This window comes from Malus sylvestris, chromosome 4, assembly GCF_916048215.2.
Source record: "Malus sylvestris chromosome 4, drMalSylv7.2, whole genome shotgun sequence".
Classification (NCBI taxonomy): Eukaryota; Viridiplantae; Streptophyta; class Magnoliopsida; order Rosales; family Rosaceae; genus Malus; species Malus sylvestris.
The window spans coordinates 28,443,955-28,461,760 of NC_062263.1; the positions used below are offsets into that span (position 1 = coordinate 28,443,955).

The 17,806-nt window shown below is 34.6% G+C and overlaps 1 protein-coding gene across 1 annotated transcript; it reads right to left on the bottom strand.

Annotated features, from left to right (window-relative positions):
* Window positions 1-2,134: 2,134 nt before the first annotated feature.
* On the bottom strand, window positions 2,135-4,675 carry LOC126619875 (gibberellin receptor GID1C-like). The gene is made up of 2 exons (XM_050288294.1): window positions 4,244-4,675; window positions 2,135-3,754 (listed from the first exon to the last, which is right to left on the bottom strand). The coding sequence occupies exons 1-2, from the start codon at window positions 4,280-4,282 to the stop codon at window positions 2,759-2,761; spliced, it is 1,035 nt and encodes a 344-aa protein (XP_050144251.1). The 5' UTR covers window positions 4,283-4,675; the 3' UTR covers window positions 2,135-2,758.
* Between the last annotated feature and the right edge of the window lie 13,131 nt (window positions 4,676-17,806).

Below are 17,806 nucleotides of genomic sequence, written 5' to 3' on the forward strand. Positions count from 1 at the left end.
CTCAACTTATCTATAAATAAACCACTTGTCTTTCTCTCTTGTCAATTCAATTAACTAATAGCATGCGTTTTGATTAACTTGATCTAAACCATAATTAATTGTCAATTAATTAAAGTTAAAACTAGGGTTCATCATGTCTTTTTCAGAAGCTTAGCTGTGTCTTACTGTGCTGGGTTTTTTAAATCATTGTGGAGAAAGCAACTCCCACAGATGATGAGATTCATTGTTTGATTCCAAACGTGGTCCCTTTAGAAAAAGCGACCCAAAAGCCAACAACCACTAATTTGGGACTTTTGTTTTCCTTTAGAAACAAGTCTATCTTTTGCTTCTCCTCCCTCAACCTCTGACCTAACTAGTTGGTTAACGACACCTGATCATGTTATCTGTAGGGCATCTCTTATAAAAGTTTAAAATTCTCAATTCCACGCTTATCTCACATGATATGATAGTTATCTGACTAGCTGAATAGTGAGATATTCTCCCAAAAACCATGTCTTACTGTATTTCGCTACTTTTTCGACTCCACGTAAGTACAGCTTTCGTTATAGACAATCTTAGTTTCTCACCCTTCGTGATAATTGTTTGATTTTTCATGCTCAAATTTTTATCGTAAGCAGCCTTAACGAAGTTCCCCTAACAATATTTCTTTCCATCTATAAACAAGAGGCCTTCAATTCATGAATTGACAAGCATGAGCGAATATATCAGTCTCCATCAGTCCCGAATATGAACTATTTTTCAATCATTTAGCAGCCTATTGAGAATTAGGGACAAAGATTTTCAGTTTTCCTTGGAAAATCTTGGGTCAAATCCTTTAAATACTATCATTAGGGTCACCTCTTAAAGTAGTTAATTGTAGGTATTATGAAAACGCTAGCTCAAAAACTTTTTGCACACCTATAGGGTTGTTTAATCTGTTTTTTTTTTTTTTTGTCGGCCAAAAAAAAGGGGCTTTAAGTACGAAAGTAACCCACTTTCTATTGATTTATTTTTAACATAATCCAGTATATTCAATGTCGTAAAATAATTGATTAAATTTATAAATATTTATATTATTATATTTATTGTACTAAACAGTATTTCCGACGTACTAAAAAAGTTTCTCTCTTTCAAATGTATATGCATCGAAAGATGCTTGGATGTGACTATTAGATTGTACTTTGGTGCTTATAAACTTTGTCCTATAGCCAATTGCTCTCTTTTTTCCTTTCTGCCTTTTGTGAAGGCCTTTGGTCACTTGTTCGAAAATGTAAATACAATTATTCACTCTTCTCAATAGAAAAAAATCCTGTCTAAGAGTGAAAGATCTATGTGATCAGTGAGATGCTTTGATGGAATGTATCGTCTAGTGATAAAGTATAATTATTCTTTTTTCATATAAGAAGTTATCGGATAGAGTAAGAGATACACGTGATGATTGAGACATAAAAGACGAGGATATATAGCAGGTGAAAAAGCAAAATCACTCCTAATCGTATGGAAAGATCTTGGCTCTAGCCATAGATATACGGTGTGAGTGAGACATGAAAAACTCTTTTGCAACTAATGCATCCTCCCAATGTCATCACCATTCGATACACGCTTGTCACGTTTCCAAAAAGTGAATCATCTGTCCAATAGACATTTGTCACGTGTTCAAAAAATGAACTACCATTCAATTAAGGCTTGCCATGTGGTGATTGGTGACAAGAGAGAATTTTTCGAATCAAACTCAAACGGAGATATTATCCGGTGATAAGGCTGAATCACTCCTACCCATTCATACCCTTCTTCCCATGCTTAGCAGCTTGTGTGGATGATGTTACACTCAAAATCTTCAAAAGACAAGGTAGTTCTTCTTTTTTCCAAAAGTTCAGAGGAAAAGAACGGTTTGGATCCTCTCCAAACCTTAGCGTCCGGAGCTTAATGATAACAAAAATCGAGTCATTGGTTTGCGTGTAAGAAAACTTAGAATCCTTAGTTTATATGAGGTGAACTAGCGAAATAAGTTAATCGAGACCGTTTATTCGAACGGGCCAGATTGACTAATCCTTTATCTTCAGACAATGAGATTCGGAGCGAATCTCTGTCAAAAAAGATGTAGTACTACACAGATTAATTACCAACAGAATGTAGCAGATTAGAGGCTGAGGAGTTTCAAACCCACTGAAAATTTGAGCAGAGATTTCAACATCAATATCCACTGTTCTTAAACATTTCTTAACATGCTTAAGAGCAGCACAAACAATTGGCAACTGCCAATACACAAACATCTTATATAATCTTAGAACATATACATATAAACATTACAAGAACAACGATTCCATGGATAAATTTTTCCATCCATGTTCCGATAATTAGCTATATATTACATTAGCAAGTCACTGAATCGTCGATCAGCCACTAGAGATGTTACACCAACAACCCCCGGTCCTCCTCTTCGTTGTGGTCAGAAGCCGGAATCCTTGGATCTTAACATTCATAGGACTGCTAAACTTTAGTTAATAGATTCTGCTGTCTGCAAAAGCTTTATCGAACCAACTAACAAAATACGATGATCCAGCTAGATGCAGAATCACACACTCCTTTGCATCCAACAACCAAAGCCTAGCCCTCGTCGTACAAGAACCAGGCCAAAGCAGGATCTTAGTGCCACAATTATCAATACAACAGTAAATTACTATAGCTACACAATCTTACAAACTGCAAACAATCCCTTCATTATTCTGGGAGTGTCAAGCTTAGGTTATATATCATCGAGTGGTATAAGTCAATTTTATCAATTATCGGAGAGCACGAATTTACTTATCTCATCCATCACGGTGTAGAAATGCTCATTATTCGGCAACAGGTAGAAACCAATTGTGGCCTGCTCAAGATACATAAGTTTGATGTTTTTGCCAGCACTCTCGAGCCCTCTGGCGTAAGCCAATTGCCAGTCCTGAACAAGATCCAAACCAGCCACCACAACAAGGCTCTTCGGGAACTTGACAGCTTCGAGGCTTTGACCACGGGGACCAAATGGGTTACATGCTGGATGGTCCCTATCTTCACCATCAGGGAGAAAAGCTCTCCAGTACCAGTCCCGGTCTTGGATGGTTACAAAGTATTTCCCATCCAATCGCAACTCGGATTCAGTCCGCTCCTGCCCACCAAACATAGGGTTGAGCAGTATATTTCCCAGTACATTGATTCCAGATTCTGCTGCTCTTAAAGCAACATTGTGTACAATGTTCCCGCCAGAGCTATCGCCAGCTAGATAGATATGAACGTTTGAGTCCCTTGTACTTTTAAGCCATGATCTAGAGTTCACCCACCTCAGGGCTGTCCATCCATCATCATAGGCACATGGATAGCGATTTTCAGGAGCCCTACGATAATTCACAGAGACCACTACAGCCTTGCAGATACCAACTAGTCGGCGACACAGAATATCATATATACCACTGTTTGAAGAGGAGTGTGCAAAGCTTCCACCATGGAAGAAAACTATGACAGGAAGAACCTCTTGGCTCACCGCTCTCTCAGGATCAACAATGTTCAGCGGGGATAGATTAGCATCGTCCGGATGATAGATTCGACTGAGCAGGCTAGTTTCACGGTCGATGATGACATCAAACGAGACAACCCCATCAACAGGGTTAGAATTGGCTGGCACTTTCCGGTCAAGGAATTCTGCCAAGTGGCGGTTGAAGGTCCCGTCAGGGCGGCGCAGAAGATTGTATGACAGCTTAAAATTGGAGATGAGGACCCATGTATTCAATGGAACCACCATCTGTAAAAAGAGCGCATCCGATTCCATAAATTTTTTACATATGTCAATGTCTTATTCCAACATAACAACAACACAAAACCAACAAAAACATTCCCGTAAAGATGTAGAATCGCAAACAAACCGGAAAAACACATGTTCATCTATACATTTTCTTAGAGCTGAAGCTTTCCCATGACAAAACCACAACATTAAATCCATCAAACAATGAAATCTCCAACCAAGAACATCTCCAAAACATGATGAACTCGAACAAGCATAACAAACCCAATAATCATATCCTTATCAAACATTAAAAACAGCTAAAAACCTCAACTCAAACCAGAACAATGTCTTCATCCCCAATGAAAGAAACAAATCAGCTTTTCAACAACAAAATCACAAACCAAAAACCGTATCCCAGATAACCCATTAAGATAAACTCCATCCAACATAAAAAAACACAGAAAAAATCAAACTTTGAATCAGCAAAAACCAAAGAAAAGTTGTTACCCTGGATTCACTAACGTTGACTTCATTGCCCCCAGACATGGAAACCGGTCTGAAGAATTCCCCCACCAAAATCTAAGCTTGAAGAAAACCCAGCCCAGATCTTTCGAGAGCAGAGCAAACCCACCCCACGAAACCTCACGTATTAACGCAGAAGCAGAAACTAAAAAGCAAAAGCCAGGCAGCCAAAACGAGCAAGCAAAAGCACCTTAACTTTGAATCTCTCTCCTGTTCTCTTCTCTCTCTACAAGATCGTACTCTCTTAACCCATTGGTCCCAGACAAAACAAGCCCCTAATCTCTAGGGGAAACCTCTCTCTGCATTCATGTGATGCGATGACAAATCTCACTACCAATAAAACGGAGCAATGGAGTGTGCTTGTGTGGAAGGGGTGCAGGATAAGATCGGTGGCGCAAGTTAGCAGATCAGTCGGGGTAAAGCGCTAACGTGTGATGGGAGTTAATAGGGGGTGCGCGAGAGAGAGGGGAAGGGGACAAAGTGAGCGGCCGAAAGAAACACGGTTAGTGGAACCCACCTATCCAAAAGCAATTAAATTCGTTAATTAATTATTTTATTAGTATTTTTCCTAATAAATCTCACAGGACATTGTCGCAGACTAATTTTTATTCTTCGTGCATAATCAAATACCACATAGGGCAACAACGTAATTTAGACTTTCAGGTCAAAGACACACCAAATATAGTCAATGACTCCAAAGATTAGATACAAGAATTTGAACTCGAGTTAGGGATTCCAACCGATGCTTGCTTTCTACTGTATAAACCTCTTAAGGGTTTTCATTTATTAGTAACTCATATGTTAGTTAAGCAAGTTTTTTAAGTCAAATGTGGTTTAAGCAAGTTGGTTTGTTGGTTTGTTGGTGAGTGTAACTATTTAATTGTGTGATCCATATCGAACAGATATGAACGTTAATTATATTTGATATTCAGTATAATGTTCTTACGCTCACGCACAAATTTAACATCTACCGACAAATTAGAGTGTAATTAAATTTGTACATAAATTCAAATTTTTTTTTTGTATTTAAGAATTCATTAATAACGCATATGTCAATATGAGTTACCCAAATTGATTTGTTGTTAAGTGTAACTGTATAAACTGTCTGACTGTGTGAACAACGTTGAAAAGAGAAGAAATCCAATTATATTCGAAATACTCAGCCAATCACATTTGAAATTCTCTCGTGGAATGGCTCTCAAATGTATATCACATAAAACATGAGCCAAAACCTAATATAGCACATCGTCGTAGAAATGTGCTCGCTCCCATAGTCAAATATAAATGTAGCTAAATTTTTTTATTAATTCATTTTTATTTCGGTATTTCAATTCATTAACAGTGCAAACGTGAATATGAGTTGGGCAAGTGGTCATGTAAATGTAGGTTATGCAAGTTGGTTTGTCATTAAGTGTAACTGTATTAACTGTTTGACATATCGAACATAGATGAAAGCAAACTATATTTGAGATTCCCCTCTTCTCAAATGTACGTCGTATAAAACATGTTGATGACTCCTATGAGGTGACGCAATCGTTTAGCACCTCGTCAAAGCAATGTGATGTGCTCAAATTTAAATCTAGTTACCAACAACTTAGATGTAATTAGATTCATTAATTAATTCATTTTTTTATATATTTAAAAGTTCATTAATAATGCATATGTAAATGTGAGTTAGGCAAGTTATTATCGCAAATGTGAGTTATGCAAGTTGGTTTATATTCGCTCTAAATATAGCTTGCTATTTAGTTTGAGAAACAAGTCGGTCACAACATAGTTTCTTTGGATTAGTTGTCATATCGGCGAATTTGCAGTACTTATTCGTTTTCAATAATATTCCTAGTTTTGTAGTGTAATTGTATAAACTGTATGACATGAACAATATCAAATAAAGAAGGAGGCAAGCGTTTCGGGGATTCTTGCCAAAAAGGGCTTTCAAATATGCGACGTAGAAAACATATTGATGACTCTCAAGAGTTGACGCAATTGTTAGAGCAATATTCCAGCTTGCGCACTCAAATTTAAGTCCAATTACCAATAAATTAGTATTTTTATTGTTAATTAATTTTTTTTTGTATTTAAAATTCATTAATAACTAGCAATTGCACGCATGCTATGCATGTTTTGAGCAATTGAGGAGTTTTATTCTTCAAAAGAGAGGTGAAGAGAATGTGGGATTGTGAGAAATTAAAATTTCTATTAAATTGACTATGTAGTTTGACATATCCTTGATAATTAATATTGTTGTTTAATATACTAAGGCCAAAATTGAAAAAATAAGAACATAATTGAAATTTTATAAAAGGTCTTACTTTCTTAATAATAGTATAGATGTATATATATGTACGTGTTAAGATTAAGGGACAAAAAATTTAACACGTATATTTTTTTTAACCTTTAGATCTATACACATCTAACGGTTATGAATAGAAATCAACATGACTCATCAAAACTCAATATTAAATGATATGGCCATACATGAAAATAAAAGTAAATTTCAACTAATAAAAATATTTTGAGAAAAGTTAAAAGCATAAAATTGATAAATCTGTTTTTAAAAATTGGCTGTGAGGGCTTGATGTGTTTCCCCTCCCCTTTCGATTACAGTGTCTTTCTGATATTTCTCTTTTCAGTTTTATTTTATTTCAATTTTATTTCTTATTGATTTTCTTATTAATTATAATTCCTTATTGCCACCATACCATTGTATGACAATAAAGCTTCCACATCATCTCTATTTATAACCATTGAATGTTATGAAACCTAATGATTTAAAACAAGTGTAAGATATTTGTCAAAAACTCTGTTCCTTGGTCCTGACCCTATATACATGTGGAAGTGAATTAAGTATATTGCTTAAGCATTAGTGACTTAGGCAAGTTGTTCATGCAAATGTGAGTTAGACAAGTTGGTATGTCGTTGCTTTACAAAAGAAGAAAAAAAAAGCGTTGGTGGTGCCGAAATACCAACTTGTTAGGGGTGAGGATCGGAGATCAAGAAATACCAAAGAACGACGGCTTTCGCTACTTAGGATCTATCTTGCAAAAGAATGGATGAAGTGGAAGAGTGCATCCGGTGTGTTGTGTGACCGCCATATGCCACTAAAGCTCAAGGGAAAATTTTATAAGACGGCAATAAGGTCGGCGATGCTGTATGGCACAGAATGTTAGGCGGTGAAGCATCAACAAGTACATAAAATGGGTGTAGCGGAGATAAGGATGTTTCGTTGGATGTGTGGGCACACGAGAAATGATAAAATTAAGAATGAGGATATCCGAGATAAAGTAGGAATAACCGAAATTGAATGAAATATATCCTTCAATTTAAGATATCCTTCAAACGAGTTAAATTGGACGAAAGTATACCATGCTAACCTCGAATTCTTTTGGGAAAAGAATCCCGTTAAGTAGGAGGTTATGTGTTTGCTCTTACACTAAGATTTTAAGCTCAGCAACTGGTGAATCAGGTAATTTTTATTTTGATACTTCTTATTCTTGTTCAATTAACTTTATTTTCCAATCTAAATTTATTATTAAATATATTTTTTGGGCCTCTTGCTTTTAGCCACGTTTTCAAGCAAAAAAGAGTGTAGATTATTGATTTTTCAAAAACAAATCATCAATCAAAGAGGAGAAATGAGGAATTTAAAATTGGGAACTTTAACGGGAAGTTTTTGGTACTTTTCACATTAATAAAAAATCACAATTTTACTCTAAAAAGTTAATCATGGTATTATTCACTTACAATACATTTTTATCATTTTCGTTATAACTCAAAACTTTTAAGTTATTTTCATTAGTTTTCCATTCAAAATTTTGGATGGATGGAGCAATAAAAGCTTGAGGGCGTGCGTTGGAAGGTAGGGCACGTGAGGACAAACAGAGTCCGTCCGAACACTAAAGTACAACTCTTTTGGCGGTGCCGGAATGACCCTTTTGTCTTTCTTTTTAGCTTTTATTTACGGCAATGTCATTGCGACATTTTATCCTATGTGTCAGTGGATCAATTGTAGAATTATGACATAACTAGAATGCAAAAACAATTTAATCTTCTGTCACAAAACAAATCATACGTAGTAATATAATTTTACACAAAATAAATTTGAAATTTTTTTTTCCAAACCTCACCAATATATCATCGTAACATCTCTATTATTTTTATTTTTTTATATTTATAGACGCATAGTATGTAAGCTTTTTTAATGATGAATTATAGTTGTGTCATGTAAATTGTTTTAACAGACTTGACAGCAGGTAATCAATGAAATATAAGTTGAGTTTTAAAAAGTTCGGTGATAAAATTTGAATATTAAGAAATTAATTGAGACTTAAGTTGAATTTCACAACTTGACGGTAGGTAATCAATGAAATATAAGTTGAGTTTTAAAAAGTTCGGTGATAAAATTTGAATATTAGGAAATTAATTAAGACTTAAATTGAATTTCACAATGCTATCAAACCTATTTCATGCAAGAAAAGATTCTCATGATCCACTTATTGAATTTCAGAATTTTAGGCAACATTTTTGCAATGCTCTTAATTTGGATACTTTATTTTAATTGGCCTCATAAACTTCGAATTTGGTTGTTGACAAAAAAGAAAATATTTAATTTGATTTCATCTCTCAAATTGAGTGTTATTTTCGTCCATTTGATAAAACTTTATTTTATCAACAATTGTAATTTAATGAAATTTGAACTCATGTCTTCCCAATAATGTTTATTGAGTAAACTGTCATTTAACCCCCTGAACTATCACGCGAGTTTCAATTTCCCCCCTGAACTATTTTTTCAGCCAATTGACCCCCTAAACTATGTTAAAGTGGCCAATTAACCCCCTACCGTTAAGTATCTTTAACTCCATCTAATTTTCTGTTAGAAAGTGTCATGTGCTTGGCACATGACCACCTTTTTACATTTTATGTCTAAATCGTTACAAAGAAAACATATAAAACAAATATTAAAAAAAAAAAAAACTTACAAACCCTAAACATCATTCAAAATAATAGAAAAGGTAAGGCTTTTTATATTAACACTCCACAAAATGTTGAATGCACCCCATATTAAAATTTAATATTAAATGACTTATTTACTCCACTATGCAATGACAATTTTTACCTTATTAGGTTTTAAAAAAAAAATTATAAATACACTCCGAATCACTTTTAGCGTATTATCTTCTCAACTATCAAAACCCTCTCATCCTCCATTGTTGAACAAAATCCTAACCAATGAAACTACAAACATGTTGATTGAGAAAAATTGTTTTTGACGAATGAAACACGAAATCGATGTTTCTGAAGCTTCACATGAGGTAAGACTTCACATTTTTCATTGTTTTTGTGATTTCGATGACATCGATAATTATTTAATCTTGCGTTTGCTGCATTATTTAAACTTATATATTCATATTCATATTCATATTCATATTCATCTTTTAGCGTTCATATTGAAAAATAATGCAGCAAACGCAAGATTAAATAATTATCGATGTAATCAAAATCATTAAAACAATGAAAAATGTGAAGTCTTACCTCATGTGAAGCTTCAGAAACATCGCTTTCGTGTTTCATTCGTCAAAAATAATTTTTCTCAATCAACATGTTTGTAGTTTCATTGGTTAGGATTTTGTTCAACAATGGAGGATGAGAGGGTTTTGATAGTTGAGAAGATAAATAATACGCTAAAAGTGATTTGGAGTGTATTTATAATTTTTTTTTTTAAACCTAATAAGGTCAAAATTGTCATTGCATAGTGGAGTAAATAAGTCATTTAATATTAAATTTTAATATGGGGTGCATTCAACATTTTGTGGAGTGTTAATATAAAACGCCTTACCTTTTCTATTATTTTGAATGATTAAGTTTAGGGTTTGTAAGTTTTTTTTTTTTTAATATTTGTTTTATATGTTTTCTTTGTAAAGATTTAGACATAAAATGTAAAAAGGTGGTCATGTGCCAAGCACATGACACTTTCTAACAGAAAATTGGATGAAGTTAAAGATACTTAACGGTAGGGGGTTAATTGGCCACTTTAACATAGTTTAGGGGGTCAATTGGCTAAAAAAATAGTTCAGGGGGGAAATTGAAACTCACGTGATAGTTCAGGGGGTTAAATGACAGTTTACTCTAATTTTTTATATGGAGAAATTAGGTTTTCATCCTTCATTTTACTACTCCATTGATTAAAATCATATTCCTTTTCAATTTTTGATCGAGGTCATTGGGTATTAATAACATCATTAATTATTTTAATAATAATTTTTTTTTTTATTTCTAAATATATTCATTTAATGTTAAAAATGTTACAATTAGTATATTTATATTTATGACTAAATTTTTATCATATATTTTTAGTTTTAGTTTGTACCCATTTTTAATTTTTAATTTTTTTTTTAATTTGTACCAATTTTCTTTTCAATTTTAATTTGTACCCATATATTAATTTCTTTTTGTGCTCATATTTTTAAAAATTTATTTGTATTTGTACCCATATTTTTTTTATTTGTACTTTTTATTTTGCTAAATGTACCCATTCATGTAAAACTTTTTAATCTTAAAATGTACTCATTCTTAAATATACGAATTTGTTATAAGTAAAATGTACCATTTTTTATATAAAATCTATTCAATTTTTTTATAATCCATTTTTATACTTATATGGGTACATTCTTTTTTTTTTTTTTTTAAATTTATCCATACGAAGTTTAATTGAATAAATTTATTAATGTTATTAAGCCTAATATTTTCTTTTTTTTTTGGTGATTTTGAAGAATGTACCCATTGTGGCAGCCCGTTTCGAATGTTTATATTATTTTGTCCTCGAGAGTGTGGAAGTTACTAATTTACTCTTGAACGTTACGTGGTGAGGGTGTAATTGAACTAGGTTGGGACCAATCCATTTTCTTCCTTAGCTTTTGGACCCAATTAGAATTAAGTTTTTCTTTGTTTTTGGTTGTTGACCCAACCTGGACCACACAATCACACACACACCAAACCGTTGACCTTCTCTCTCTTCCTTCTCGGATTTCTTCCATTGTCCGTACAACCGTACAGACAACTTTCAAACTTACCTTTTTATGCACAAATCGACGTCGAGGAGGTGGTTTTCATGTTCCTTGTGAGCCCAAGAGTTCATTTATATCCTTGGTTCGACGTGAGAACTCGTATAACTCGAGAACCAGAAAACCCTTATTTGGTACACTGTTCACTCGACGTGATTGCGAAGGTTTCAGGTAGTTTTGAGACTTAAGAATGTTTTATTCTTGCTTTTCTAGCACTTTGGATTAATTTTGGAAGGTTTTGGACGTTAGGAAGCTCAGGTTTGGCAAGTTTCAGGGTGGCAGGATTATCGTGACTTTTCCAACGAGTTTTCGTTGGTTTTAGGTCCCAAAATGGTAGGGAATCGTTCCTCTCATCCTAAGCTTCAATTTGGTACAAATTTCGTGAATTTTGGTTGAAAAACGAAAGAGAGATTGAGAATTTTCAGTTTTCCATAAACTGGCGATTGCAGCGGCAGCGACGCCGTCGCTGGACTCTGGCGAACCAAGGAAGAATGAGGTGAATATTCCGTCAAAATTGACGAATATTCTAATGGCGTCAGGTATCTTTAATGACATATTCTATTATTTAACGGAATATTCCCTAACGCCGTTAGGGAATCCGTCAGTGTGCCAGGCACGTGCCTGCGAGTGGGCCGCGTGTCTGGCCGTGCCTTGGCTAGCGTGTGGATGCTTGGAAATTTTTTCTAAAAATATAGGGATGTTCGTGGAGTTAAGTAGGCCACGTTGGTATATTCAAACACCTCAATTGAGCAATGTATGAGAAGTTTATAGCTAGTTTTGGTTATGTGCTTTAAAATAACGTTTATATAGTTGTTTCGCATATAGGTGAGACCTATCCTGAGGACGAGCACAATCAAGCGAGACTCGGGGGCTACGACCCTTCCACATATCAGTGAGTGGGCTTTTGGTTTTCAGTATATACTTATATACTTGGTATTTTTCCCATAAAATGTGTTTAAATGAAATTATGTTTTGTAATGCCATGCCTATTGATTTATGCTTAGATTGTGAATTAGTATAGTATGCATAAATGTGATTTGACGCTGTGGAAGCTCATTTAAGTACCAGGTGAGTGGTAGATTGTTAGTATGAATTGATGATTATGTGAGATGTGCTGAGAACTCATAAACCTGCACCCCGGTGTTAATGCTCCCGCCTGTGGTTAGGGCACACTCCTTCACATGATGTTCACCTCCCATATCACACGCTCTTCTGGGATCCAAGTTTAGTGCACAGTCATGTCGTACATACCACTATAGGTGGTTCCGACTCGTAGATGACCCACGATTATTCACACAGTCTTCACGTGATCGTAGCACTAGAGCGTATTTATTTACACCCATTCCTATCATACAGACCACTTTAGGTGGTTCCGACTCGTGTGCAGACATACTTGTTGAGCTATAGATTAAGCCGCACATGCCACTTCAGGTGGATCCGGCTGATATGTTATTTCTCATGAGTTATTTCACCTAAGTTACTTATTCAGTTATTTTGAGATATTTGGCATGGCATACTTTTGAATATTGCTATTATGAGCATGGTTTTGAGATATATATATATATTCTATTTTCTGAAAAATTATATAGGTTTTACGGCGAGGGGTTAGAACTTTTGATAAATTAAATGGTTTTGAAAACCTTTTTTTTGCCCACTCACACTTTCTGTTTTGCGCCCCTCCAGGTTTTAGGTAGGAGTGCTTGTTGGTGGCTTACGAGGATTTGACGGAGGTTCTGACTGATTATATCAAATGTAGGATCCTCTCTGGGTGTTGTATAATTAGTATTCGTCCTGCTGGACTGCACTTAGGTTACTTATACTCTGGTTGTGCAATCACACTTAATATCGCACTTGCACCTTATCTCATCTAGTGCTCTAATTGGTTTGGTTTTTTGTTTATTCGTATTTCTTATATTAATATTGCTTCCGCACTGTGCACATGGCTACGTCACCCTCACGTGACGACCAATATGCCTTGATCTAAGTCGGGGTGTGTCACCCATGTTTTGATACAATAATTTTTTTGGTTAATTTTGATGAATGTACCCATGTATACACACACACACACACACACAATAGTATATTTATATTTTAATATTTTTAATTCCACAAATTATGGTTTTTTATTTAAAATCTCATTTATATAAACAACTAAAATTTCTAATTTTTAATTTAAAAAATATAGTAACATACATAGAAATAAATTATCACATTAATTTCAGGGACCTCTGTCAAAAATTAAAAATCAACAAGGTTTCAATCAAAGAATTTTCATAGGTAAGGACGGCATCCAAAGTCTCTATTTTTATATTTATTATATAAAAACAAATTATTGTAGGTTGCTAGTGGATTTAAACTTGCTTAATGGCAATAAATTTTGTGCAAATGATATTTGTTGTAGACTTCTATTTGGAGAATAAAAGCAAAAGATGCTTCGCAATCACTTCTAAAAAAAGCAATTTCGTCGAAAAACAATTCACATAAAAATGCTTGTGACAATACTTAATTTGTAAACAAAAGCTCTTGATGTTTTTTCCCCTTCTAAAATCGATTGGGACAATGTTTCACTTTCACATTTAGTCATTGTCATTAAGTCCATAAACAAGCTAACCTAAAGCTTACTTATTTATCAACCTCTTTTGCTTCTTCTATGCTTTTCAACTTTTTGAACACAACACTTATGCTTTTGATCATGATTAGTCTTTGCATCCTTTTCATTTTAACCTTCTTTTGTTGTTGTTATTTGGGTAACATTCACTTTTGACATCTGAACACGAATATCTATTCATTCAAATCGCGCGATGTGTGAGATACGAACAACTGTTGCACACGTGTCATACATGTTTTAATGCTCGGTAATCATATGAAAGATTCTTAAATCTCAATATAATTTCTCTTAAAGCGAAATATGATACATTACTTGCAATTGGGTGAATATTAAAGTAGATACACTTACAAGATGAACTCAAACATTTTCTTAGGTTTTTTAGCCAAAATGGGCCATGAGTTTGTTCACTATCAATCATTTTGGTAATTCCATGAAAAATCTCTGTTAAATGAGGAGAAAATGATAAAAATACTTTCAATTTTTGTCAAATCATTTTGATCCGTTGTTCATTAAAATGAAGGGTATTTTTATCATTTTGGTCATTATTTAACAGAGATTTTCCATGGAATGACCAAAATGATTGACTTTGGACAAACTCAGAGAGTCGTTATTTAACAGAGATTTTCCAGGGAATGACCAAAATGATTTATTTTGGACAAACTCAGAGATCATTCATATTAATTTCAAATAAATTTTAAGAACCAATTTGGCTAAAAATTCTATTTTTGTACAAGAAGTTACATGGAATATATGCTAGAATATTCATGCATGAGAGAGCACCTAATGTGCCATTGAAATTAAGCAAAACTAATGAAAAGAGCTTGAAAACTTTGCGTTTTAACGAAAATGCCAAAATAAAGGGTAAATTGAATAGTATCATAATTGACTTTTTAGTGTAAAAATATGATTTTTCATTAAAATGAATAGTACTGATAACTTTTCGTCAAAATTTCCTTGAAAAATTATGCATGTGTTACTCCTTTCCTTTCGTTTTGAAGTGGCAGTATGACTTAACTTTCATTGTGTTTCTCTCATTCAAGAAGCCATAAAAACCAAAAACATATTTCAAACTCTATTTATCATCTCCCACCGTCCTATCCTTGTTACTATAATTAGAAGTCCATATAAATTTGACACCATCTTGTCTTCTATTATCTAAAATTGAATAGTATTTAGTTTTATATATGTAAGAAGTCATTTAGTCTGTTATTTCCTCCCACACACTTCTATCTAATTATTATCTGTTGTTTCTATTTGATGTGTGAAACAGTGAAAGTCAGTTTCCTTAAATTATATATAACACGTGTGAAGAGACTTTTCATTTTATTGTTCAAGTAAGGTATTGACATCTCCTCAATAGGGATACTGGAATGGCCATAGCGATCTCCTCTAGCACATCAAGATCCGATTGGTTATGAACATCGTAAGGTGCTGCTCTTTGTGAGTCTCATTATATCCTTAGAAAGAACGACTCTGTATTTGTAAGGAGCTGAATAATGTTTTATCTAAATGTACCTATCATCAAGATCTAGTCGATCATGAACAACGTAAGGTGTTGCTTTGCGAATTCCAGCATACCCTTAGAAAGAACGACCATGTATATGAAACGAGCCAAATAATGTCTTATCTAAATGTACTCATCCTCAAGATCCGATTGATCATGAATATAAAGTGCTGCTCTTCGTGAATTCCACCATACCCTTAGAAAGAACGACTTTGTATGTGTAAGGAGTCGAACGATGTCTTATCTAAATGTACTCATCCCAATAATTATGATGAGGTAGCAAGTTTGTTCTTTTATATATCTTGATTATTGTATGTAAAGTTGGAAAAAAAGTAAAAAAACTATCAAAAAGAGGAAAAAAGAAGAAAAAAAAAAGAGAAATTTAACGGAAAGCTTCATGTACGGTTAAAAATCATATTTTTATACTAAAAAGTCAATCCTGATACTATTCATTTTACCCTTTATTTTGTCATTTTCGTTAAAACTCAAAGTTTTCGAACTATTTTCATTAGTTTTTATAATAAAAAAGAGAGAGAGGGTGGTAGTAGTACTAGTACTGTAGCAGTCATGAGGAAAGCAGGTGCATCATCATCTTGTAAGTTCTGGAGTCAGGGGCTCAGTGGTCGTTGTCGACGAAAGCTCTCAGCATCAAACTTCTACTTTGGGTGGGACTTTCACCATTATTGTTGTAGCCCACTGCCCCTTGGAAGCATTCGTGTAAGTGTTAGGTCAACAATTTAGAACAGTTTTTGGATCCTTCTGCCTAACCCTTTTCCCCTTTCCTTTCTCTTTTTCCTTCTACATCCTTCCATATCCCATCTCCAAAGCAAACCATGCTATCATCATCATCCCCCAAAGTCCCGCCTCTATTATAATATGTTTTGCATTGTTATCACGCGATGAGGGATATACTAATCGCATTATAACAACGTCAGGTGATGAGAAATAATTAGTTATGTAACAATATCACGTGATAGAGATACGTTAAGCATGGGAATTTTGGGTGTACTTTCTCTCACTCTCCTGAACTTTCTAACTTTATTACATACGAGATTCTCGGTGTTTCGTTAAATGATTCATATCCCATCTCCAAAGCAAACCATGCTATCATCATCATCCCCCAAGTCCCGCCTCTATTATAATATGTTTTGCATCGTCATCACACGATGAGGGAGATACTAATCACGTTATAACAACGTCAGGCGATGAGAAATAATTAATGATGTAACAATATCACGTGTTAGAGATACGTTAAGAAAATGGTTACATGTTTGAAACAAACGAAGAGTGTTTAAATGCGAACCGCAATAGATTATAAAAGAGTTTCATAATTAACCACCAAGACAATCCAATAATGTATTTATATTTGTAATAAGTAAACGTCGTGATGTGATATACTCCCAGTTACATGTTAGAATTAATATTAATGGAGGCATCTTTGTATAGTTATATATGTGTAATGTGTATGGTCCAAAATTCACCACCTAATCCTTCTCCTTTTTACTTTATCTCTTTGTCCTGTTCTGCCGTTTTGGCTCTTCTTTTGCCACGTCCTTGTTCAACGAGTTCACGGTCCCCATCCCCACTCTTTTAGTCATTTTGGGCCTAATGGGCCTCCCTTGTTGTGGGTCTGGACTCTGGACTAAAGGTGCTCACGAAATGGGCATAGATTGGAATCTCTCTCTTTAGGTTTAAGGGAAGTCGGAGCAGGAGCCCGATAAGATCCAACTTCCGACTTGCCTTGGGCGTCCATAGAATTCCCGGCTAGTTCTATGGACATCTGAGAGACAATTCTTAGTATCTTTTCATCATAGATGCGAATACGGCGAGAGAAACATGTGACGATTATGCGATGTTCCAACCTATTCATGCATTCCCATGTTTTAACTCACACAAATGTTATTGAGTGACGGACTTGAAATACTGTCGTATCACAATAACAGTTCCGTTGCACTAAAGTTCTTTTTTTTTCCAATAAGGAAGCCTACAGTGATGAGATCAATCAAACAATTTTTTTTTTTGGATTTTGAATGTCCCATTAATTTTTTTCCCTCTTCCCCTGAATCCAAAAGCAAACAGAAGAACGTGGTTGATGGATCTAATCAGATGCAGGACGATGTACAGTAAAAAAATACGTCATTACGGTACGGCCTTCAGCTTTATTGCTTTTTATCTCATGTCTTCTCAGTTCCCACAGATCTGACCCTTCCATCATGATTCAGGCAGCTGTAAGCGAACCAACTCAAAAGATTCCCCGGAGTTCTGTTTCGTGGGCCCAACCCAAATCGTAACTGTACTTCCAGGCAAGCTTGATCAATTGGGCTGATGATTTAACGGCCCAATAACAATATGACCCAAACTTAAAGACGTAGGCC